We start from the raw sequence: 27216 nt of genomic DNA on the forward strand, positions 1-27216 counted from the left end.
TAATTAGTGGGAAAGTGGTGAAGTGAATAGTCAGGAAGTTAGGAGTTAGGAAGACTCATCTTTGCGAGTTCAAATCCAGCCTTGGACACTTACTAGCTGTGCGATCCTGGGCAAGTCACTTAACCCTTTTTGCCTCAGTTTCCTCATCTGTAAATTGAGCTGGAGAAGGAAACAGGAAGCCACTCCAATATCTCTAAGAAAATCCCAAAATGGGGTCATTGAAACGTCTGAACAAAAATAACAATGCCAATTAATCCACTAGTTCCTATTGAAATTTAAATTTGACTTATTTGAAGAGTAATTATCAGTTAAGATGCCTCAAGGCTAACTAAATCAACCAGATTTTCTTATTCCTTTGAATTTTGTGTTTGTTTTTTAGGAAAAGCCTATCAGATCAAACACCTGGGAGGAAGATCTGGTAGGGTCTTTACCAACCACCTTATTTTACAGAGAAGAAAAGGGAAGAGTAGAGAGACCAGGTGATTGACTTAATGTCACATAAACAGAAGATAGTAGGACTAGGATTCTGACAAAAGTCCTTCTGTCCTAAATCCAGTGTCATCTTTTTGCTCTATTATAAGGTCAGTACTACATTATATATAAATAATATCTATGCAGAATAATGTCCCCTCATTGTCTTTTGCCAAAGAGAATTCCCCCAATCACAAATAAACAAAATCACCTTCACACCCTGATGAAACCTCTGCCCCTTTACTGGTGACTTCATAGCCCAGGCCACCTTGCCTTAAGGAGTCCCACTGCTTGGGCTATGACTCTGGAAGAGAAAGTGAGGCTGGGGACTTTCACAACCCTCCCTCGTGAATCCAATCTGCTTGCACGTCATGGCATCACCTTCCTGATGTCACGGTCCTCTTCCTGAAAACGAAGGACAAACACCACTACGCAGGCACTTTGCCCCAAGAGGATACCTGCTTCTCTTAGTTTATCCTCTTTCTGCTAAGATACCACATGATTTATGAAGAAAAATACATTGGAGATCAGGGAAGGTGGGAAGGCATTCCTTAGTTCCTCATGGGAATGATCTCTTGCCTTAGAGGACTAATACCAGATCACTACAACACCTCATAAAGGAGCCAGAGCTCCCTGGCAACACCATCAAATCTGGGGTCTGTAATTCAGGGGCCCGGTGGAGCTAGTTGAACTTGCTAGAACCAAACTGTTAAATTTGTAGTGTGACCATTGAAATCTTCAAAGGCTACAAATCAAGATTTGACTCATTGCTTTATTAATTTTCTAGACTTAAGAAAGTAATGGAGAAAATGCTAATAGTACAGATTAAACTTAAAGGTATGCCCTGCCATTCGTTTTTTTTTTAATTTCAAAGAGTTCATCCTCAAACATTTAAAAGCTCATTCTGTTTTCCCCTTCCCCACCTCCAAAGGCATTAAAGACAAATAGTATTGAAGCTGTGATGAAATGCTGTGGCTGAGTAGCAAGCAGACTAGTTATGATCTAATCAATAAATATGATGATTTCAAAACCTTAAGTTGAAGCTCCCTTGCCTGGGTTATGTATCCACAAGCCAGCCTCTGAGAGCACTCCAAATGGCCAGGTCTTCATGGATGCTTTGTCCTACGAGGATGTAATATGAACAATGAGTCCTCTCAGGTTGTCCAGTCTCTAGGGATGTCTTAATTGCTTTTAAGGAAAAACTAGCCTTACCTGCGTGGGAGAATGGTTTAGATATCAGTACACCACCAAATCAGGGATTGTTTTCATTTTTGTTTTTGTGTTCTCAGCACAGGCATAGCTCCTGGCACACAGTAAATGCTTATAAGTGTTTGTTAAATTCACAAATTGGCTTGTTGACTAGTTGATTACCCCAAAGCAGGTACAACAAACCTAGAAGGGAAACCAAGCCAGGGCCTCTGTCATCAATGGTAATTCCTTCTAGAGGTCACTTTAGGCATAACTTTGAGAATTTGAAATTATGACATTGCATCACATCATTCACCAACTCATGCCCTGAATTTTTCTTTATCATTGAAGCCAGTCTTGCTATTTCTTACTTAAACTTGTTCTTATCCTTTGCTGCTCCCTGTGTCATGGTTGGCCCATACCCCAATGTCCATGTTTTTATGGTTTGTTTTTGTTTTTCCAGAAGGAAGGAGATGGAATAAGGCTAGACAAGTCCAGATTTTATTACCTTCTTTAAAAAATTTTTAAAATATTTATTTAACATGACAACATTCAGTTCCACAAGCTTTTGTCTTCCAAATTTTCTCTCTCCTGCCCCCTCCCCCCCATGGCAGTATGCAATCCAATATAGGTTCTACATATACCTTCACATTAAACCTTAGTCAAGTTATAAAGAAGAATTATAACCAATGAAATGAACAAAGAGAAAGAAGAAACAAAACAAAATGAAAAAGAGAGGGAGCAGGTAATTTGCTTCAAACTGCATTCAGAGTCTGTCATTCTTTCTCTGGATGTGGATAGCCTTTTCCATCATGAGTCTTTTGGAGTTGTCTTCTAACCTTGCATTGCTGAGGGGAGCCCAGTCTATCAAAGTCAGTCATCACAGATATGATGTGTCTGTAATTGTGTACAAAATTCTTCTGGTTCTGCTCCCCTCACTTAGCATCAGTTTATATAAGTCTCTCCAGGTTATTATGAAGTCTGTCTGTTCCTCATTTCTTATAACACAATAGTATTCCATTACATTCATATACCACAACTTGTTCAGCCATTCTCCAATTGATGGGCATCCCCTTGATTTCTAATTCTTTGTCACTACACAAAGAGCTGCTATAAATATTTTGTACATACGGGTCCTCCTCCCACATCTATGATCTCTTTGGGATACAGCCCTAGTGTTGTACCTGGCTTTCCCATCCCCCAACCTCAGCTCTCCCTCAGGGGAGGGAACAGACTGCCAGGTTTAGCTCCGCCCTTCCCCAGTCAGCCCACCTTCACAGAGGTGGGTGGGCTTCCAGGTTAGGGAGACTTGGCGCTGGCGGGAATTTCCAAGTGTTTGCTGACCAATCACTGTTTTTGGCCTCTGCAAGTTTCTGCTTACTTAACTGTTGGCCACGTGGCATCCCTTTAAAAGCTGGCTGTACGACCTGGGACGGTGGGGTAGTAGCTTGTCAGCCTGCCATGTGGCCTGATCGGCCAACATGGCATAAAATAAAGGGTCCAATCTAAATTGTTACTTGGGTCTTGCTTGCATTTTCTGGGTACAACATTAGAAGTGGTATTGATGGGTCATAGGGTATGCACTTATTTATAGCCCTTTGGGCATAGTTCCAGATTGCTCTCTAGAATGGTTGGATCAGTTCACAACTTCACCAACAATGCGGTAGTCTCAACACCTTTTAAGGAAAAACTAGCCCAATTCATACCTGTCCAATCAGCAAAAATGATAAGAAATGAAAATTGAAAACATTGGAGATGCTATGGGAAGGCTGCGCTATTGGTGAAACTATAAACTGTAAATCTTTTGGAAAATAAACTGGAACTATGTCCAAGATTTCACTAAATGGTACATAGCCACTGGCCCAGCAATACCACATATATATCATACTTATACTACAAAGAAGAGAGAAAGGATCCATATATACAAAAATATTTATAGCAGCACTTTTTATTGTAATAAAGAAGTGAAAACCAAGTGCAGGTGGGAGTGAATTTGAGAAATGTTGTGTTTTGAATGTAATAGAATTTCCTTAAAAAAAAAAAACCAGTAAACATGAAGAATTCAGAGCCACTTGGGAAGACTTGTATGAACTGATCCAGATTGAAAGGAGCAGAACCAGGAGAATAATTTATATGGTGACCAAAGTAACTTAAAGGAAAAAACTTTGAAAGACCAGAACTCTGCCTAATACAGTGATACATGTGCATAGTTAAAACAGATGGGAGTCAAATCATTGAATTTAAAAACTTGGTTATTGTTGTTGTTATTAGATTAGATTCTTTTTAAAAAAAAAATTAAGTTTGTAACCATTTTTGAGAGCAATTTGAAACTATGCCCAAAGGGCTATAAAATTGTGTATACCCTTTGATCCAGGTATACATACCACTACTAGGTCTGCATACCAACAAGATCATAAAAACAGGAAAAGGACCCACATGTACAAAAATATTTATAGCAGCTCTTTTGTGGTAGCCAAGAATTAGAAATTGTGGGGATGCTCCTCAATATGGGAATGACTGAACAAGTTGTGGCATATGAATGCAATGGAATACTATTGAGCTATAAGAAATGATGAGCAGGCAGACTTCAGAAAAATCTGGAAAGACTTCCATGAAGTGATGCTGAGTGAAATGAGCAGAACCAGAATAATATTGTATACAGTAACAGCCACATTGTACAATGATTAACTTTGATAGATGTAGCTCTTCTGAGCAACACAAGGACCTAAAACAACTCCAAAAGATTCATGATGGAAAATGCTGTCCACATTCAGAGAAAGAACTATGGAGTCTGAATACAGATCGAAGCATTCTATTTGCTCCCTTTTTTGTTGTTTTGTTTCCTCTTTCTCATGGTTCCTTCCATTGGTTTCAATTCTTCTTTACAACATGACCAATGTGAAAATATGTTTAATATGAATGTATATGCAGATCCTATATCAAATTGCATGCTGTCTTGGGGGTTGGGAGGGGTGAGAGAGGGAGAAAATTGAAAACTCAGTAACTTATTGAAATGAATGTTGAAAACAAAAAATAAATAAATAAATTTTAAAAAATTAAGTTTGTTAGCTTTTCAATGAACAAGCATTGGTTTTTTTCCCCCTTCCTTCCATTGGAAAAGGAAAAGAAAAGAAAAACAGAACATTTTAAACAAATATACATGGTCAAACAAAAATTCCCACACTGTTCATATCCAAAAAAAAAGTCTCTTTCTGCATCTAAAGTGGATTCTGGGAAGATGGTGGAGTAGGTCAGAAAATTCCAAGCTCTCAAGATTTCTCCCCACAAAAGAGTTAAAATACCACCTCAGGCAGAACAAAGTATGGGTGGAGATAAATAAGAACAGGGCACAACCAGGGTTCTTCCTGGACAATTTGAGAAGACAGAAGAAAAATTTTAAGAGGAGGCTTTGTCCCTGTGAAGAATAAACACTTCCAGGCTAGGTTCCGTTTTAAGAGCAAGCAGGTAGTCTCTTAAACAAGTGCAAGCCCTGGGGTTAGTTGGTTTGAGAGGCTGCCTCAGCCCCAGCCACCAGCTGACTAGGAATGCCAAACCCAGCTGTGTTGCAGAGTGTGGCAGGGGTGAGAAGGAATCAGCACATCCCTCGTGAGTGCAGAAGCAGTGGGGCAGAAAGACCCTGGCTGTGGGCACTTGCAGGAGGCTGGAGATTTGGCTTTGGTTTCAGGCTAAAGGGAAGAACTGAAGATCTGAGGCAAGAGGCACCATTTCCCACACCCCAGGGCTAGAGGTGACTACAGATAGTTAGATTATTACCACAAAAAAAAAAAATGCACAGGCAAAGGAGAAAGAATCTAACTATAGAAACCTATTAGGGGAAGAGAGATGACCAGGGTTCATCTTCAGAGGAAGATATTGAAGTAAAGAAACCCCCAAAGAGTAATGCCAAATGGTCACCTGCCCAAAAAGAATTCATAGAAGATCTTAAAAAAGATTTCAAAAACCAAATGATAGAGATGGAGGAAAAACTAAAAAAGAAAATAAGAATAATCCAAGAAAACATAAACAGTATGAAAGGAAAGTTAAACAATTAGAAAAGGAGATTCAGAATCTTAAGGAAGAAAATGACAACTTGAAAATCACAATTGGGCAGAATGAAGCCAGTGAAATTATAAGAGACCAAGAAATGATTAAGCAAAATATGAATAATGAAAAATTAGAAGAGAAAGTGAAACATCTTATAAGAAAAACAACAGATTTGGAGAATAGATCAAGAAGAGAAAATTTAAAAATATTTGGACTAACTGAAAATTATGATAAAAAAAAGAATCTTGATACAATAATAGAAGAAATAATCAAAGAAAATTGTCCTGAAATTAGAACAAGGGGGGAAAGTAGAAATAGAAAAAATCCATCGATCACCACTTAAAAGAGATTCTATTAGGAAAACTCATAGGAATATTATAGCCAAATTCCAAAACCCCCAGCTCAAGGAAAAAATATTAAAAGCCATCAAGATTAAAGCAATTTAAATGTGATGGTTCCACAATTAGAATTACACAAGATTTAGTAGCAGAGACAATAAAGGACCACAGGTCTTGGAACACAATATATTGAAGAGCAAAAGAATTGGGACTCTGGACAAAAATATCATACCCTGCAAAGTTAAATATTATCCTGAACCAAAAAAAAAAGGATATTTGATAAACTCTCAGACTTCCAAAACTTTGTTAAAAATATCCTGAACTTAATGGAAGATTCAACATTTAAGAACCAAGAGAAACATAAGGTACATAACAAAGACTGAATATAAGGGACCCATAAGGACAGACTATGTTTTATATATGTAAAATGTATGTCTAAGATTCTTATCAATAATTGAGTAGTTTATAAGAAAGATTGGGGTAAACCTGAGAATGATATGGATTTAAAAAGTAAAACCATTTAGGAACAGCTTAAAAGAGTAATTATTTGGGGTGCAAAAGGGAGAATTGATACAGAGGACTCTGACAGGGGGAGGAGAGCTGGTAGTTCTGTTAACCTACTTTCATCAGGAATGGGTTTAAGAGGGAACAATACCTATATATTTAGAAGAGTATAATGGTCTTCTAAATTCAGAAGAAACAAAATGGTAGGGGCATAGGGAGGGGGGACAGGACAAGGGAGGAATTTTTAGAGGGGAGGGTGAGAGAATAGGTAAATAGGGGTGTAGAAGGGTGTTAAGATTTATGGGAATGGGAGGACAGGGGAGGGATCCTTGAAGTGGGGTAGGCAAGTCATAAGAGGGCAAGGTGGTGGATAGAAGTAGAGTAGAGGAGGCAGAAGGGATAGGAAACAAGAAATATAATCATACATAAAATCAAAGGTCAGGAGTAGAATAGGTTTGGGAAAGTATATGTTTGTATATGTATATGTGTGTATATATATAGCTATATAGAAGCATATCTAAACTGTGGCCTTCTGAGGGGCGGTTTGAAGGGAGAGGAAAAAAAGAGCAAAATAAAAAAGTGCACAGCAGAGAACAAAAGAAAACTCACAAGGAAGCAAAGAAAAGATGGACAATTCTTAACACAGTGAGTATTATTTAGCACATAGGCTTTCTTGAAATGAAAATTTATTGTTACATATTTTGAATCCTCTCATATTTTGCTATGCACATGACATGTTTTTATTTCTTTCTAACTTTGTATTTAAGTTTCAACATTTAAGTTTATGATATGTTTTTGTTTCTTTTTTTATTCTCTATTTGTGTTTTGGCATTTGAATCTAAAATAAAATTTTGAGGAAAGAAAAAAAAACTTATTTCTCAAATGTATAGAAAGCTGAGTCAAATTTATAAGAATACAAGCAATTCCCCAAATGATAAATGGTCAAAGGATATGAACAGGAAGTTTTCAGAGGAAGAAATTAAAGATATCTATAGGCATATGATATAGTGCTCTAAATCACTTTTGACTAGAGAAATGCAAATTAAAACAACTCTGAGATACTGCCTCACACATATCAGATTGACTAATATAACAAAAAAGAGAAAATGATAAATGTTGGATAAGATATGGGAAAATTGGGACACTGAGGTATTGAGCAATTTTGAACTATGCCCAAAGGGTAACCAAACTCTGCATACCCTTTGATCCAGCAATACCACTACTAGATCTGTAACCCAAAGAAATTATAAAAAAAGGAAAAAGGACCAAGATATACAAAAATATTTTTAACAGTCCTTTTCATGGTTGCAAAATATTGGAAGTTGGGGGGTGGAGCCAAGATGGAGGAGTAAAAGCTGAGACTTGCTTGACGTCTCCCCCAAACCCCTTCAATTACCTATAAAATGTGACTGAACAAATTCAAGAGCACCAGAACCCACAAAATGTCAGAGTGAAATGAATTTCTAGACCAAGACAACTGGAAGGTTGACAGAAAAGGTCTGTTGCACTAGGCTGAGAGAGGAGTGCAGTCCAGCATATTTTGTGTTGGACCCAAGCAAACCTGGAGCAGGCCTCAGGGGACTGAATCACTGGCAGTTGTGGCAATTTCCAGGCTTCTCAACTCAGAAATGCCAAAGGCACCTTAGAAGGTCAGTAGGAAATGTCTGTTGGATCTGGGTGAGACAGGAAAGGGGGTCTAGTACCAGCCCTTGTGAAGTCACAGGGCAGTAGCTGCTTCTGGAGCTCCCAGCCCACAGATGGTGGGGGGATCAGGCAGCTGATCAGAGGGGGATTGCAGGATTTTCTTACTTTGCCCACGCTTGGATTTGGGTTGCAGTCCTGGGTGGCAGTCCTCGGGCAAGAAGGAGCCCTGATGTGGCACAGCTTGTGCCCACAGTGGATAGGGTATCCTTCTCACAGTTCCAAGGCAGAAAAGAGTGCTTATGGTCACTTACAGACCAGGGCACAGGCCAGAAGAGGAGTAAACACCTCTCCTTAGATCATACCACCTTGGAAGAACTGAAAATTTACAGGTCCCTAGAACTATCTCTGAAAAAAACTATAGAAAACCCCTGAAGCTTGGTACAGTACCCCATCCACACTGGAAGCAGAGCCCTGCCTTAACAAAGAGTTAAAAACTCAAGTAATTGACTGGGGAAATGAGCAAATAGCAGAAAAAAAATCAGACCATTGAAGCTTACTTTGGTGACAAAGAAGATCAAAATATACAACCAGAAGAAGACAAAAAAGTCAAAGGTCCTATATCCAAAGCCTCCAAGAAAAATATGAATTATTCTCAGGCCATGGAAGATCTCAAAAAGGATCCTGAATATCAAGTAAGAGAAGTAGAAGAAAAATTGGGAAGATAAATGAAAGTGATGCAAGAAAATAATGAAAAATGAGTCAATAGCTTGGTAATGGAGAAACACAAAAAAAATACTGAAGAAAATAAGCCCTTAAAAAACAATAGACTAACCCAAATGGCAAAAGAAGTCCAAAAAGCCAATGAGGAGAAGAATGCCTTAAAAAGCTGAATTGACCAAATGGAAAAGGAAGTACAAAAGGTCACTGAAGAAAGTAATTCCCTAAAAATTAGAATGGAGCAAATGGAAGCTAATGACTTTATGAGAAATCAAGAAATTATAAAACAAAACTAAAAGAATGAAAAAAAGAGAAGACAATGTGAAACATCTCATGGAAAAAAACAACTGACCTGGAAAATAGATCTAGGAGAGATAATTTAAAAGTTATTAGACTTGGGATGGCTAGGTGGCACACCTAATACAGAGCACTGGTCCTGGAGTCAGGAGGACCTGAGTTCAAATCTGGCCTCAGACACTTAACACTTACTTTCTGTGTGACCTTGAGCAAGTCACTTAACCCCAATTGCCCTGCCTTCCCCCCTCCAAAAAGCAAAAAAAAATTATTGGACTCCCAGAAAGTCATAATCAAAAAAAGAGCCTAGACATCATCTTTCAAGAAATTATCAAGGAAAACTTACCTGATATTCTAGAATCAGAGGGAAAAATAGAAATTGAAATAATCTACCAATCACCTCCTGAAAGAGATCCCAAAAGGAAAACACCCAGTAATATTATAGCTAAATATCAGAGTTCCCAAGTCAAGGAGAAAATATTGCAAGCAGCCAGAAAGAAACAATTCAAGTATTGTAGAAACACAGTCAAGATAATACAAGATTTAGCAGCTTCTACGTTAAGGGATAGGAAGGCTTGGAATATGATATTCCAGGGGGCAAAATAGCTAGGATTAAAACCAAGAATCATCTACCCAGCAAAACTATGTATAATCCTTCAGGGGAAGAAATAGACATTGAATGAAGATGGAGGACTTTCAAGCACTCTTGATGAAAAGAGGAGAGTTGAACAGAAAATTTGATTTTCAAATGCAAGACTCAAGAGAAGCACTGAAAGGCAAATAGGAAAGAGAAATCATAAAGGACTTATTAAAGTTGAACTGTTTATATTCCTACATGGAAAGATGATAATTGTGACTTATGAGACCATTCTCAGTATTAGTTGGAGGTAATATATATAGACAGAGGGCATAGGGGGAGTTGAATATGAAGGGATGATATCTAAAAAATTGAGAGGAATGCAATGGGAGAAGGAGAAAGAGAGAGGTAGAATGGTAAATTATCTCACATGAAAGAGACAAGAAAAAGCTTTTACAATGGAGGGAAATAGGGGGGAGGTGAAAGGGAATGAGTGAACCTTATTCTCATCAGATTTGGCTTAAGGAGAGAATAACATACATGCTCAATTGGGTATGGAAATCTATCTTACCCTACAGGAAAGTAGGGAGGAAGGGGATAAGAGGGGGGTGTGACAGAAGGGAGGGCAGATGGTGGGAGGGGGTAGTCAGAAGCAAACCCTTTTGAGGAGAGAATAGCATAAATGGGGGGTGGAATAGGGTAGATGAAAATATAGTTAGATCTTGGCAACATGACTCTTATGAAAGTGTTTTGTATGACTACACATGTATTACCTATATTGAATTGCTTGGCTTCTCAATGGGGGCGGGTGGGGAGAGAGGAAGGGAGAGAATTTGGAGCTCAAAGTTTTAAAAACAAATGTTAAAATGTGTTTTTACATGCAACTGGGAAATAAGATACACAGGTAATGGTGTATAGAAATCTATCTTGCCTTACAAGAATAGAAGGGGGAGAGGAGATTAGGGGAAGGAGTAATCAGAATACACACCATCTTGAGGTGGGGGCAGGGGAGAGATGGGGAGAAAATCTGGAACTCAAAATCTTGTGTAAGTGAATGCTAAAAGCTAAACATTAATTAATTATTTTTTTAAATATTGGAAATTGCGGGGATGCACATCAACTGGGGAATGGCTGAATAAGCTGTGGTATATGAATGTAATGAAATACTATTGTTCCATAAGAAATAATTAACAGGCAGATTTCAGAAAAACCTGGAAGAATTGTACAAACTAGTACAAAGTTAAATGAGTAGAACCAGGAAAACATTGTACACATTGTGTTATGCAATACAGCAATGTTGAACAATGTTGTAATGAATGTAAACAGTTCAACTTTAATAAGTCCCTTATGAGGGCGGCTAGGTGGCGCAGTGAGTAGAGTGCTGGCCCTGGAGTCAGGAGGACCTGAGTTTGGATCCAGCCTCAGATACTTAACACATACAAACAAAAAACCTAGCCATGTGACCTTGGGCAAGTTAGTTAAATCCAATTGCTGTCCAAATAGCAAAAAAAAAAAGTCCCTTAAGATTCCTCTTTCCTGTTTACCTATACAGCTTGCAACCTGTAGGCCCCTTGAAACACACCAAGGGTTTTCTGGTGGTCTATAAAAAATATAGAGAAAAACATCCTTTGTATGTAGAGGAAATCCTTTGGTATGGTATAAGCTGCTGACTGGCTACAAGTGATGAAGGCCTGCCTTAAACCCAAATCACTCTGGCTCTCAATTATTGTCCAATAATAGGTCCCAATTCAAACCCACTTAGTGGTCATTGTTTGGGCCCAGATGGCTCAGAGAGAATGTAAATAGTAATTGTTTCTGTTTTGGCCAGAAACCTTATATATATATATATATATATTTTTTTTTTTAATTAGGTAAAAGAGGACATTCTCTGGCTGATTTCTTACCTAGCCTTAGTCACTGAATTGGGTATTGCCTTAGTCAAAGTGGGACCTGTTAAAAACCTTAGCTTGAAAAGGCCAAGGTCTCTCACTGAATCCAGGGCCATCTCCAGTAGTCCTGATGTATATGTTGCCACTGGACCCAGATTTCTGTGGAGGAGAAAGTGAGGCGGGTGACTTGGCACAGCCCTCCCTTACTTAAATCCAATTCACTTGCATGTCATGGCATCACCTCCCTGATGTCATGGTCCTCTTCCAGAATGAAAGACAAATAACAACAGTCCCTTGAGCAGCTGCCCTCTTAGTCTGCAGTTAAATTCGATAAACATTAAGTATCTCCCCTCTGGCAGATAATGTGAACAATAATGCATTAGTGTTCCAATTTTCCCACATCTCCAACATACATCATTTTCCCTTTTTGTCATGTTAGTTAATCTGATAGGTGTGAGGTGGGACCTCAGAGTTGTTTTAATTTGCATTTTTCTAATCATGTGACCGTAGGTAGCTTTGAATGACTTGTCTTCTTATGAATTTGACTCAGTTCTCTATATATTTTAGAAATAAGTTGGCCTCCATTTTCTAATCTATCCAATGAGGGGCTTGGACTAAATGGTTTAAAAGGATCCTGTCAGCAGCATGGTACAATGTAAAGAGTTCTAGGTTTGGAGGTTACAGGACCTGGATTCAAACTTTGGCTGAACATACTATGTGACAATTGGCCAAGTTACTTTCTCTGGGCTTAATAATAGTAGTTTATTTATCTGTAAAATGAGAGGGTTGAACTAGATGAACTGTGAGGTTCCTTCTGGTTCTAAATCTATGATTCTGTGATCCCTAAATATAGTCCCTACTTCCAAAAAGTTTATAGTATAGCCAGAAGTAGGAGGCAGCTAGGAGGCTCAGTGGCTAAAGTATTTGACTTGGAGTCAGGAAAACTTGGGCTCAATTTCAGCTTCAGAGACTTAATGGTTAGGTAACCCTGGCCAAGTCACTAAATCTCTGTCTGCCTCAATCCCTCATCTGTAAAATAGTGATAACAATAGCACCTAGAAGATTTTTAAGTTCAAATCTAGTCTCAGACATTCATTACCTTAGTGGTTTGTTTCATCATCTGTGAAATGGGAGTAACAGTACCTATATTCCAGGGTTGTTTAGAGAGGATAAAATAAGATTATAATTATTTACAAAGTGCTTTGCAAATCTTAAAGTGCTATGTTAAAGTACTAGTATTTACTAGTTATTATTAGCTATGGAGACACAACCATCATATATTAAACAATCAGTTAAGTGGCAAGCTTCTTACTCATTTTGTTATTGTTAAATTTACAAAATTAAATACTTAAAAAAAAGGACAACCCAAATGTTGCCAGGGTTTGGTAGGGAGGAGGGGGAGGATACTGCAATACTTATACTATACCTTGCAGGCAGTAGATTAGTTTGTTGTATTATTTCTGGATGCCAGCCCTTAGCACTTTACAAGTACCAGGAGGTTAACCATAGGATTTAGGTCTGGAACCAACTTAAAGATTAATATCCTCATTTAACATATACAAAAACAGTTCCAGAGAGGGCATAATGGTGCAGTGAGTAGAGAGAAGCAGGAAATGGGGATTCTTGTACAGGCTTCTTGTCACCTTGAGTTTGATCTCTCAACACCTCACTTCTAAATATTTAAACTGGGAAATCTGGCTGGATATCCTATTTGGCTACTTTCCTTTTTGAAAAACCTATGATTGCACAGTGTCCCCTAGTTACTTTGGATACACCTATTACCAAATATGTCAGACATTCTTAACTTGGGGTCCCTGACTTTAATTTTTTTTTTCATAATTATGTATTATAATTGATTCACTTTGATTTTTATCCATTTAAAAAACACCCTCAAGAGAATTAGTTTGCCATTTGGCTTCACCGGACCGTCAAATGGGGTTCATGATACACACAAAAGTTTAAGAACCCCTGCTCTGGACCATTTCGAGTGCATAAGTAAATAAGCAAATTTCCCTTACTCTACAAGGTCAGTGCCACTTCTTAAAAGACTTTTGGTGGTGGTAAAAATTTAATTGCATGTCTGGGCGGTCTGGTACTAGTCAGGTGGGTGAACTGAACTGGTTACCCTGGGTCTCCGGCAAAGCAGAGGAAAATTTCCTTGACTCTAGAAGGTCAATGCAACTTCTAAAAAATAAAAGATAACTTTGTCGGTGGAAAAAATTCACTGGGCGGTCTGGTGCCAGCCAGGTGGGTGAAATGAGCTGGTTTACTCCAGGTCTCGGACAAAACAGAGGAGCCTGCTGGCGCGTCTCCGGCTACTCTACAAAACACCGTTTAAACTACTTGCGAGGGCATCATCGGACTCTGCCCCTGGCCGGCATTCGTGGGTACTCATTTCCACTCACACACCTCGTGGGCCACGCCGGGCTCCGGGTTTGGCTATCTAGGGCCGGGAAGCTCCGCTCTGGGAACCCCACACGCTTGCAGGGAATCAGGCGGCTCCAGGACTCCATCCACCTCCCTCCTCCCTGCTCCCCGGGAGTCTCAGAGCAGCGCGAGCCCCCGCCCCTCTCCTCCCCACCCCACCTTTTCCTCCTCCCCCAGCGGGAAGGAGGAGGGGAGGGGTGGGGGCTGCCGATCTCTCCTTGTGATTGGCCAATGTCCCGGCGCTCCCCCATTTCCGCCCCCTTCGCCGGAGGTGAGAGGTCAGTTCGGGGCGGTGATCCAAAGTAGCGGCCATGGCGGGACTGTGCCTTGGGGCCGTGGTCCTGGTGGCTGCGGGGCGGCGGAGCTGGAAGCCCCCGCAGCTGCTCGTGCGGAGTGCGGCGCTGTGGACCCCGAAGGTGAGGAGCGGCGGGGCCTTCTTTCGGCCTTTGGGCTTTGCCGTCCTGCTTTCGGGCTCCTTAGCAGCCGGGGCATGGGTCTGGTTCTTTCTCCTCTATTAGGGTCCCCTTCTTCTCCCCTCCCTGCACTCTCCGACTAACTTTGGCCCCCCTCGAGACCCTTATAGACACCGCGTCTATTGCATGAGATCTCTTTCCTCCTCCCCCCCTCCCCCCCGCCTTGTTTTTACTGCGGTGATGCGGGGAGACCGGGTGTTTGCACAAAAGACGTGAGTGTGTGTGTGTGTGTGTATGCGTGTATGCGTGCGTGCGTGTAGAGGAGATCTGACTCCCCGGAGAAGAAATTGCATTATCTGGTATTTACCTTGGCAAGGGCTTACCTGTGAGAGGGGTTTCCATTTCCATCTTCAGCGTAGTTCGCTTTTTAATGACGAGTAGGTGAGGTAAAGGAAATAGTTGATGTTGGCAGAAAGTTTGGAGGGAGCTGGTGGTGTATCTTTTGGAAAGCGTGTAGCGATTTATGTGTTGTTGCTAAAGCCAACTTAGATTTTTTGGAGTTACAAATTCCAGCTTCCCTAGGCTGTTTGTGGAGTGTGTTCTTCCAAGATCTTTTGTGTTTCTTCTCCCCCACACCCCCATGCCCCTCCAGTATCTGTGCCCAGTTTAATTTTTGAAGACTCTAGGTAGTGTGCTAGGCGTTCTAGAGCAGGGATGGGGAACCGCACATGTGGCCCTTTGACTAAATCCAAACTTCACGGGACAAATCCTCTTAATAAAAGGATTTGTTCTGTAAAACTTGGACTCAGTCAAAAGACCCTATGGACTTAGAAGGGTCCAGAAAAGGTCAGTTAATTGTCCTACTCTGCACACCACTGGTCAGCTTACATCTCAAGTATTATGCATGGTTTGGAGTGCCGAATTGTAGAGGAATGCTACTCGAGTGTCTAGAGGAGAGCCTTTGGGATGGTGAGGAGTGTGGGAATCTCGTCATAAAGAATGTGTCAAGGAACTAGGGCTGTTTTTAGTGTAGAAAAGGGGGAAAAGGATTGAAAGTGGAGCATGATAGTTTTTTTTTTCAAGTATTTTAAGGACTTAATATTTTAAGGTGGAAGAACAGTTGCACCTGTTCTTTGTCTCATAGGGCAAAACTGCAAATGGAAGAACTTAAGAGCTGGCCCAAACCAGAAAGGTCTGCCTCCTTAGGTAGTTAAATTCCCCTATGCCTGGTAATAGTCTTCTTGGTTAGGGACAGGTGACCTTTTTAAGGTCCTTCCCAAGACAAGTTCTGAATTGGTGAAATATGGACTAAATAGGAATTTATAAGGAGAGGGAAGGTAGTAGAATTAAGAGGGCTTGAGCAAGCCTTCCTGTAGAAGGTGGGATTTTAGTTAGGACTTAAAGGAATCTGGGAAGGGCATTAGGTGAAGGTTACGAAAAAGAGCATTCCAGGCATGGCTAATAGCTAGAGAAAATGCCTGTGTCTTATTCATACAGCAGCAAGGCGAGAGAGAGGTATATGGCAGGGAGTATGGCAGGGCTAGATCATGAAGGGCTTTGAATGTCAAACAGAACATTTTGTATTTGATGCTGGAAATGATTGGGAACCAATGGAATTATTGTATAGGGAGGTGACATAGTTGAACCTGTTTTGGGAAAATCACTTTGGTGACTTTTCAGAGGATGCATTGATTTGGTGAGACAGAGGCAGATCTATCAGCAGGCTTTTGAAATAGTCTAGGTATGATTTGATGATGCTCTGCACCAGAGTAGTGGCAGAGAAGAGGGTCATATTCAAGGGGAAGGTAGTTAGGGGTAAAATAATGAGTTCAGTTTTGTACCTGTTGAGTTTCAGATATCTGCTGGACATCCAGTTTGAGAAGTATGAGAGACTATTGGAGATGTGAGATTGGAGGTCAAACCAAGAAATTAGGGCAGGATAAGTAGATTTGAGAATTGTCTGCATAGAAATGGTAATTAAATCCCTGGGAGCTGATGAGATCACCTAGTGAAGTAGTATAAGGGGAAAAGAGAAGAGGGCCTAGGACAGAAACCTGTTTTTTCTTCCTTTTTTTTTTAAAATTAATTTGTTTGTTTACTTTTAGTTTACAAGATTCAGCTCCACAATCCCTTGAGTTTCAAATTTTCTCCCCCTTCCCGGCCCCCCATGGCAGGATGCAATCAGATATAGGATCTGCAGATACCTTCACATTAAACATGAGTCAGGTTGTAAAGAAGGATTATAACCAACACAGTGAACAGTGAGAAAGAGGAAACAAAATAAAACAAGAAAAAGGAAGAGAGCAGGTAGTTTGTTTCAATATGCATTCAAACTCTAGTTCTTTCTCTGGATGTGGACATTTCTTTCCATCATGAGTCTTTTGGAGTTGTCTTATAACCTTTCATTGCTGAGAAGAGCCCAGTCTATCAAAGTTGGTCGTCACACATATGTTGTGTCTGTAATCGTGTTCAGATTTCTCCTGGTTCTGCTCTTCTCACTCAACATCAGTTTATAAAGTCCCTCCAGATTATTATGAAGTCCGTCTGCTCCTCATTTCTTATAGCATAATAGTATTCCATTACATATACCACAACTTGTTCAGCCATTCTCCAATTAATGGGCATCCCCTTGATTTCCAGTTCTTTGCCACCACGAAAAGAGCAGCTATAAATATTTTTGTACATATGGGGCTTCTTCCTACTTCTATGATCTCTTTGGGATACAACCCTAGAAGTGGTATTGCTGGGTCAATTATTTATAGCCCTTTGGGCATAGTTCCAGATTGCTCTCCAGAATGGTTGAATCAGTTCACAACTCCACCAACAATGCATTAGTGTTCCAATTTGTCCACATCCTCTCCAGCATTTGTCATTTTCCTGTTTTGTTATCTTAGCCAGTCTGGCCAGTGAGATGTGGTACCTCAGAGTTGTTTTGATTTGCATTTCTCTAATCAGTAGTGATTTTGAGCATTTTTTCATATGCTTATAGATGTCTTTAATTTCTTCTTCTGAAAACTGCCTATTCATATCCTTTGACCATTTATCAATTGAGGAATCACTTGTATTCTTATAGATTTGATTCAGTTCTTTGTATATTTTAGAAATGAATCCTTTATTAGAGACATAGGCTGTAAAAATTCTTTCCCAATTTTCCACTTCCCTCCTTATCTTGGTTACATTGGCTTTGTTTGTGCCCAAACTTTTCAATTTAATGTAATCAAAATTATCCATTTTTCATTTTATAATGCTCTCTAACTCTTGTTTGGCCTTAAAATATTCCATTCTCCATAAATCTGACAAGGTAAACTATTCCTTGCTTTCCCAGATTGCGTACAGTATCAGACTTTATACCTAGATCAAGGCACCCATTTAGACTTGATTTTGGTATATGGTCTATGCCCAGAGAAACCTTTTTTTAAAAAGCTTTTTTTTTTCAAATGCTTTATTAACTTCTGGTTTACATCATTCATTTCCTCCAGATTTTGAGTTACAAATTTTCTCCTCGTTTTTCCCCTACCCACCACCCCAAAATAGCAGTCCCACAGGATATCCTCCTACAATCTGCTCTCTCCCATATCTGCTCCCATACCCCTTTGACTTTTCCGGTAGGGCATGGTGGATCTCTATGCCCCAGTGCCTGTATATCTTATTTCCCAATTACATGTAAAATAATATTAATAATAGTATATATATATATATGTATATGTATATATATATACACACACACACATTTTCAAACAGTTGATTTTAAAACTTTTAATTCCATATTCAATCTCTTCCTTCCTTGTCATCCACCCTTACTGGGAAGATAAGTAATTCAGTATAGGTTGTACATGTGTAGCTATGCAAAACATTACCATAGTAGATACATTGTAAAAGACTGACTATATTTCCCTCCCTCCTATCCTACCTCCCACTTGTTCTATTCTATACTTTAATCCTGTCCATTTTCAAAAGTGGGGGCTTCCAGCTTCCCTCCCTCCTAGCATACCCTCCCTTCCATCATCCCCCCTCTCATCCCCTTTCCCCCTACTCTCCTGTAGGGTGAGATACCCTATTTAGTGTGTATGTCATTCCCTCCCTGAGCCAAATTCAATGAGAATAAGGTTGACCCATTCCCTTTTGCCTTCCTGTTCTTCCCCTCCTTTGTAACCATTTTCCCTTGCCTCTTCTGTATGGGATAGTTTACCCCATTCTGTCTCTCCCCATCTCCTCTCATTATATTCCTCTATCCCCTCTTAATTTCACCTTTTAAGTATCATCCCTTCCTATTAAATTGGTCCTTTGCCTTCTCTCTTTGTATACCTGTAAACAAATATACACACATTCACATATGTAGTCATATGCCCATATACCCTCCTATATAGACATATATATATTTCTATTCCCTTCAATTATTCTCATACTGAGAAAAGTTTCATCAATTACAATTATCATTTTTCTATGTAGGAATGTAAATAGTTCAACTTTGATAGGTTCCTTATGATTTATTTTCCCTGTTTACCTTCTCATGCTTCTCTTGCTTCTTGTATTTGAATGTCAAATTTTCTATTCAACTCTGGTTTTTTCATCAAGAATGCTTGAAAGTCCTCTGTTCCACTGAATGACCATATTTTCCCGTGAAACATGATACTCAGTGGGTAGGTGATTCTTGGTTTTATTCCCAGCTCCTTTGCCTTCCGGAATATCATATTCCAAGCCCTTCAATCCCTCAGTGTAGAAGCTGCCAGATCCTGAGTTATCCTGATTGTGTTTCTACAGTATTCAAATTGTTTACTCCTGGCTGCTTGTAATATTCTCTCCTTGATCTGGGAATTCTGGAACCTGGCTATACCTAGGAGTTTTCTTCTTGGGATCTTTTTCAGGAGGTGATGGATGGATTCTTTCAACCTCTATTTTGCCCTTTGGTTCTAAAATATCAGGGCAGTTTTCCTTGAGATTTTCTTGGAGGATGATTTCTAGGTTCTTTCTTTGATCATGGCTTTCAGGTATTCCAGTTATTTTAAAATCATTTCTCCTGGATCTATTTTCCAGGTCAGTGTTTTTTCCCATGAGATATTTCACATTGCCTTCTATTCTTTCATTTGTTTGGATCTGTTTAACAGTATCTTAATTTCTCATAAAGTCACTAGCTTCCATTTGCTCAAATCCAATTCTGAAGAAATGATTCTCCTCAGTGAGCTTTTGAGATTCTTTTTCATCTGGCAAATTTGACTTTTTAAGGTATTCTTCTCCTCATTGCCTTTTTGAACCTCTTTTGCCATTTGAGTTAGTTCATTTTTTAAGATGTTATTTTCCTGTTGACTCTCATTTCATAATTTTCTTGCATTGTTTCCATTTCTCTTCCCAATTTTTCCTCCACTTCTCTTATTTGCTTCTTAAGGTCCTCTATGGCCTGTAACCAACTCGTATTTTTCTTTGAAGCTTTTGTTGCAGGAGTTCTGACTTCACTGTCTTCCTCCTGTTCCCTGCTTTGATCCTTTTTGTCACCAAAATAGGAGTGTAAAGTTGGGGTACTCTGTTTATTTTGCTTCCTTTGCCTGCTCATGTTGCCACTCAATTACTTGCCTTTTGGGCTTTTTGCCACAGTATTACTCTGCTACCAGACAGGGGAACTTCGTCCCAAATGCTGGGGTTTTCTCAGCTGCCGAAGGTATTAGTTGGGTGCCCTCTCTGAAGCCTCCACACACTCTGGCAAGCTGGTTGCACACCCTAGGACCTCCACCCTAGACTGCAATCCAGATCCAAGCAGGTTAAAGCAACAGCGATTACCCTTCAGACTGGTCGCTGCTTGGTCCCCCTACAGTCTCCAGGCCAGGAGCTGAAGCTGCCACATTGCAGCAGCTGTACTGCAGCCCTCAGGAGCTTCTTGCCCTGGGGGTAAAAGCCGAGGCACTCCCAACTACTGGGTCCCAAAGTCCACACTGTATTGACCTCTCACTTTGTCCTTAGCATCTATGTGTTGATAATTCTGCAAACTGCCACAGCTGCTGGTGATCTGGAGTCCCTCCAGCTGGTGGTTGATCAGGCCGCCCTGGGGCTAAAACCTCTGGCTGTATTGGGGCTGGGCTTGGCTCACAGAGCACTGCACAGGCTGCTCCCTGCCGGGCTGTCCTCAGTGGGAGGTTAGCTTCTTTGTGTCATTTTGTGGGTTCCGTAGCTCCAAAGTTTGTTCAGAGTCCCCTTTTTACATGAATTGGGGAAGGTGGAAGCTGGAGCCCTGCAGATGTCCTGTTTCTATTCCGCCATCTTGACTTCGCCCTTAAAACTGTTTTTTAAAAAGGTTTGACAAATTGTTAAGAGATCAGTGTATTTTACTTAATGCCAAAATAAAAATACAGCCCTCCAAATAATGGAAGACCAAATTTATGGTATAATTGGAGTGTGGAAAATTTGGAATTTGTGGAAAATATTTTAAGAACTAAAATGAAAACTTACTTATTATTCTAATATATGACAAGACTAGTTATTAAATAGAAATGACAGTGCTCAGTGGAGTGACAGATTAGCTGTGAGATAACAGTTGGATAGATCCTGGGAGAAGGTCAGAAAAGTCTTCTGGTCTGACATGATTCTTTTTAATAAGTAGGACCTATGGATAGGGAAGAGGAGGAAGAAAACAGGTACTATACTATTTTCTTCCTTAAACTTATGATCATTCCCATTAGCTCCCAATACTGTAATTTAAGGAGGCAATTAAAAAATTAAGACATCTTAAGAGCAGGTATACTGCCTCCTCAAACCCCCCCCCCCCCTTTTTTTTCTTTGCTTAGTGGCTATGTTACTTGAAATAAGTAGATGCTTGAAAACAGATTGTTGGCGTACTTGGAACTCTTAAAAATTTAAAGGGTTCTGGGTCTTTTCATTGCCATACTTCTTATTGTTACTTGTGAATAAAGGTTAACTGGAAAATAGCTAAGAAACTTTCTACTGAGTTTTTTTAATGGTGTGGTTAGTATTTGACTTTAGATGTAGTCATGTGTGTTTCTCATCCAAGTTTCTTGTTTTGGAAAACAAATTCTGTTATTGCAGAAGCAATGGGCTACCTGCCAGAAAGTCATTTTGTATACTTTTACTCTATCTCTTTTGACTCTCTCTTTAACTACATCCTCAGTTTCTCTTGTCAGCACTTCATCTTTTTCCTAATTTCTTAATATGGAGATATTTTTAGTCCTCTTGTCTTTCTGCACTCTGTCTTTACCTTGGCAGTCTCATGACTAGGCCTTCAGTTACCATCTCTGTGCAGTTGACTTTTTGACCTTTCTTTTGAGGTCCAGACATATATCTCCAAATTCCTCCAGGAGAGTGCCCTAAACTCAGCATATCTAAAACTGAGAATGTTCATAATTGGGGTTAAGACTCCTTTGACTGGCAATCAGAATCTTCCACAATATGTGTTCACCATACCTTTTGAGAATGATTTTGTTTCAGCTGCCTAACATTGTACTTCAGCCAAATTGGTTTATTCTTTCTTTCCAAGTTTTCCAGACACCATTCTTTTTGCCTCTGTTTCCCTGTTACTATGTTTCCTATGCCTGAAATGGGAGCCCTACCCCTAGTTACTTAATTGCTGCCTGTCTTTTAAAGTCAAACTCAGATGCCACCTCCTTTGTGAAATCTTCCTTAACTGTTCCTGAAGTGACCTTCCTCTTCACCTCGCACTTTGTTTTTAAAAACTTTTAATAAAATTTTATTTTTTGTATTTTTTTCTCTTCTTTCTAGCCCTCATCTCAATAGGAAAGAACACATATTCTACATCTCACATTTTCCTTGAAGACATAAAATGTATTGTATTAAATATCAAGTGCATATATTGTATAATAGTATGTATTAGAATTATCTGTGTTTGAATGTTATCCCTAAACCATTAGCTTAATATTACCAGAGATGGCTATATTGGACATTTTACCTATTCTGGTTCTCTGTAAACAGTTGGTGCTCATAAAATTTTTGTTACATGAATACTATGTTAAACATTCCAGATTAGCTGAATTTTTAAAAATATTTTAATTTTTTCCCAATTACATGATTAACTGAATTAAAAAGATTAAAATGTACTTAAACTGAGCACTATTATAGCTAGAAGATATAAAACATGTATGATCTTTGTTTATCATGGTCAGATAACTTATTTGAACTTGGTAACTTTCAAAACAAATTTCTACACTGAGATTTGGATGAGGAAATTTTGACTTCTTTCACCTTCCTTTAGGAAAACCATATAGATTTAGTTTGACAGAAAAATTTTTCGGTTTTTGACTCTATTCTATGAACTTAAAACTTTTTTTTTCATTTTTCAAATGCTTTATTAACTTCTGATTTACATCATTAATTTCTGCCAGATCGAGTTACAAATTTTCTCCCCGTTTTTCTCCTACCCACCACCCTAAAATAGCAGTCCCACAGGCTATCCCCTCTGCCAATCTGCCCTCTCCCATATCTTCTCCCATACCCCCTTCAACTTTTCCAGTAGGGCATGGTGGATCTCTGTGCCCCAGTACCTGTATATCTTCTTTCCCAATTACATGTAAGATAGTAGTAATAATAGTATATATATATATATATATATATATATATATATATATTTTTTTTTTTTTTTAAACATTTCCTTTTGAAACTTTGAATTACAGATTCAATCCTTTCCTCCCTTGTCACCTACCCTTACTGGGAAGATAAGCAGTTCAGTATAGGTTGTGCATGTGTAGCTAATGCAAAACATTACCATAGTAGATATATTGTAAAAGACTGACTATATTTCCCTCCCTCCCATCCCACCTCCCACTTGTTCTCTTCTCTACTTTGATCCTGTCCCTTTTCAAATGTGGGTGCTTCCAACTTACTTCTCCCCCAGTCTGCCCTCCCTTCCATCATCCCCCTTCTCATCCCCTTTCCCCCTACTCTCCTGTAGGGTAAGATACCCTATTTAGTGTGTATGTCATTCCCTCCCTGAGCCAAATTCAATGAGAATAAGGTTGACCCATTCCCTTTTGCCTTCCTCTTCTTCCCCTCCATTGTAACCCTTTTCCCTTGCCTCTCCTATATGAGATAGTTTACCCCATTCTGTCTCTCCCCATCCCCTCTCATTATATTCCTCTCTCACCTCTTAATTTCACCTTTTAAGTACTCAGTGGGTAGGTGATTCTTGGTTTTAATCCCAGCTCCTTTGTCCTCCGGAATATCATATTCCAAGCCCTTCAATCCCTCAGTGTAGAAGCTGCCAGATCCTGAGTTATCCTGATTGTGTTTCTACAATATTCAAATTGTTTCTTCCTGGCTACTTGTAATATTCTCTCCTTGATCTGGGAATTCTGGAACCTGGATATAATATTTCTCGGAGTTTTCTTCTTGGGATCTTTTTCAGGAGGTGATTGGTAGATTCTTTCAACCTCTATTTTGCCCTCTGGTTCTAAAACATCAGGGCAGTTTTCTTTTGAGAACTTCCTGGAGGATGATTTCTAGGTTCTTACTTTGATGATGGCTTTCAGGTAGTCCAATAATTTTTAAATTATCTCTCCTGGATCTGTTTTCCAGGTCAGTGGTTTTTCCAGTGCGATATTTCAAATTGCCTTCTATTCTTTCATTTGTTTGGATCTGTTTAACAGTATCTTGATTTCTCATAAAGTCATTAGCTTCCATTTGCTCCAGTCTAATTCTGAAGCAACGATTCTCTTCTCCTCATTGCCTTTTGAGTCTCTTTTGCCATTTGAGTTAGTCTGTTTTTTAAGGTGTTATTTTCCTCAGTCAGGCTGTTGAGTCTTATTTCATAATTTTCTTGCATCGTTCTCATTTCTCTTCCCAATTTTTCTTCTATTTCTCTTATATGCTTCTTAAGGTCCTCTATGGCCTTTAACCAGCTCATATTTTCCTTTCAAGCTTTTGGTGCATGAGTTCTGACTTTACTATCTTCCTCTTGTTCCATGCTTTGATCCTTTTTATCCCCAAAATAGGAATGTAATGTTGGATTCTCCTGTTTGTTTTGCTTCCTTTGCCTGGTCATGTTGCCACTCAATTACTTGACTTTTGGGCTTTTTGCCACAGTAGGATTCTGTTGCCAGACAGGGGACCTTTGTCCCAAACACTGGGGTTTTCTCAGCTGCCGGAGGTATTAGTTAGGTGCCCTCTCTGAAACCTCCATACGCTTTGACAAGCTGGTCATACACCCCAGAACCTCCACCCTAGACCGCACTCCAGATCGAAGCAGGTTAAAGCAGCAGCGATTACCCCTCAGACTGGTAGCTTGGTCCCCCTACAGTCTGCAGGCCAGGAGCTGAAGCTGCCACATGGTGGGGGCTGCTTAGGGGCTTCTTGCCCCAGGGGCAAAAGCTGAGGCACTCCCAAATACTGGGTCCCAAAGTCCACACTGCACTGACCTCTCACTTTGTCCTTAGCATCTATGTGTTGATAATTCTGGATTGCCACAGCTGCTGGTGATCTGGAGTCCCTCCAGCCAGCAGCTGGCCAGTCCTGCCCTGGGGCGAAAACCTCGGGCTTCAAGCTAGGCTCAGCTCCCGGAGCACTGCGCTGGCCGATTCCTGCTGGCCTGCTGAACTGTCCTCAGCGGGAGGTTAGCTTGTGTGTGTTATTTTATGGGTTCTGTAGCTCCAAAGTTTGTTCAGAGTCCCCTTTTACATGGATTGGGGGTGGTGAGATCTGGAGCTGAGCGGAGGCCCTCCTGTTTCTACTCCACCATCTTGACTCTGCCCCCTCTTAAAACTCTTGAGAAGCTTTAGAACTGACCCATTTTTCCTGGAGATTAGGGCCAGTTAACATTTCTTCTTGCTTTACTCTTATCTAGTTAGTTATGAAGTCCTGTGAGTTCTATCTCTGAAATTTCAGCTAGGTACTCTGAAGGTAAGACAGGAAGAAACATATCCCAGGCACATCAAACCACCAAAAAGCGCCTTAACCGTCATCTTCCCTTAGACACAAATGGTGACAGCCCAGGACCTTGAACCCAAGTGCCTTTGCAATAGAGATATTTCTAGGCCAGTGTTCTCTTCCATCATCCTGGGTATCCATCCCTGTGAAAATACAGCATGGTAATTGCCCCTGCAGGCATTATAAACCACATTTAAGGAAAACTCAGAAAAGAAAATTCTTGTCACCAAAATCTTTCTCATTGTCAAGTGCTTCAATATTCGGTCTTTGTTTGCCAGCATTTGAATACAGATTCCTTGAGGATAGGGATTATTTTTCATTTTGCTTCTATTTCTAAATTGCTAATCTCTAACTCACTACTTAGCACAGTGCTTTCTACATATTAAGCATTTAATAAATTCAGGTTGATAAGACTTATTGTTTATTCATTTTTTTCTTGTTTATTCAGACTTCCTGTACTTGCTCTCAATCGCTGATAAAGTAAAGTTCAGACTCTTCTACCTGGCATTCAAAACCATCTTTGGTCTCCCACCCTACATCTTTAGCTTTATCTTGCACTATTCTTCCTGCAGTAGAATGATTGCTTTCCCCCATGTCTTCAGAGTTTTGTTTCTGTATTTTTTTGGTGTTTGTTACGCATCTTTCTTTTTGTTATCAAATTCCTTCCTATCCCTTATTTAACTTAATTTTTTGTTTTGGCCTACATTTATCTATCTTGCCTAGGTTGGAAGGACATTAACCATTCATGGACTTGATACCACGCTATCTTCAGTAAAACTTTAACCTGCTTTATTTCCAGCCTAAGCTGCTTTGTTCATCATTAGGAAATCTGGTGGCACTGTGACTCCCAAGAGCTTTTCTTGTCGGTATTGGTCTTAATTTGGACAGTTAATTTGCTTAGTTTTACTGTAGCTCATTGATCCACCAGCTTTATCCTACCCATTAATAGGGATTACAGACTTCTCATCCTTTAAAGTCCAATTTAAATATCATCTCTTCTAGGAAGCCTTCCCTGTTTGGCCTGCCCTAGTTGCCCCCTACTCTCTACTCTCCCAGGGACTTCATCTGTCATTTTTATATAATTATATGTTATTTTGTATGATAAATTACATATGTTTTAAACACTGTAGTAGACTGAAAGTGTCATGACAATTGGGACACTTTTTTGGCAAATGTAATGTACGCATGGTTCTCCGAATGTTGTAGGAAATTAATAAACATTTTATTTAATTGATGGAAGCTAGCACTAGACTGATATACATAGTAGACATGGAAAATTCAGCAAGCCATTTTTTTTAATTTTTGGAGGGTAGTTGGGGTTAAGTGACTTGCCCAAGATCACATGGCTACATTTGGGTTTTTTTTGTTGTATCTGAGGCAATATTTGAACTCACATCTTACTGACTCCAGGGCTGGTGCTCTGTTCACTGCACCACCTAGCCACCCCCAGCAAGCCATTCTTACTCCATTCTGCTACCTGACTTATGTTTTTGGTTGTTAAAGGATTATAATTTTTTTCATTTTTCAAATGCTTTATTAACTTATGATTTACATCATTCATTTCTGCCGGATTTTGAGTTCCAATTTTATTTCTGTTTTTCCCCTACCCATCACCCCAAAATAGCAGTCCCACAGAATATCCCCTCCTACAATCTGCTCTCTCCCATATCTTCTCCCATACCCTCTTCGACTTTTCTAGTAGGGCATGGTGGATCCCTATGACCCAGTGCCTGTATATCTTATTTCCCAATTACATGTAAAATAGTACAAATAATAGCATATGTGTATATATATATATATATATATATATATATATATATATATATATATAT

The 27216-nt window shown here is 39.6% G+C and overlaps 1 protein-coding gene across 3 annotated transcripts in view; it reads left to right on the top strand.

Moving 5' to 3' along the window:
• Positions 1-14344: 14344 nt before the first annotated feature.
• The window catches only part of PCCA (propionyl-CoA carboxylase subunit alpha), a 550597-nt gene continuing 537725 nt past the window's right edge, over positions 14345-27216 (top strand). For all 3 annotated transcript variants that reach the window (XR_011163584.1, XR_011163585.1, XM_069064183.1), the window contains exon 1: positions 14345-14509. Coding sequence is in view for 1 of the 3 variants with exons in the window: in XM_069064183.1 (XP_068920284.1) it covers positions 14405-14509 (105 nt within the window). In the remaining 2 variants the exon portion in view is untranslated. The remainder of the gene's footprint in view (positions 14510-27216) is intronic.

The sequence above is a fragment of the Petaurus breviceps genome, unplaced genomic scaffold (genome assembly GCF_028583685.1).
Source record: "Petaurus breviceps papuanus isolate PSGF00001 unplaced genomic scaffold, PetGlider_PUasm1.0 90625, whole genome shotgun sequence".
Taxonomy (NCBI): Eukaryota; Metazoa; Chordata; class Mammalia; order Diprotodontia; family Petauridae; genus Petaurus; species Petaurus breviceps.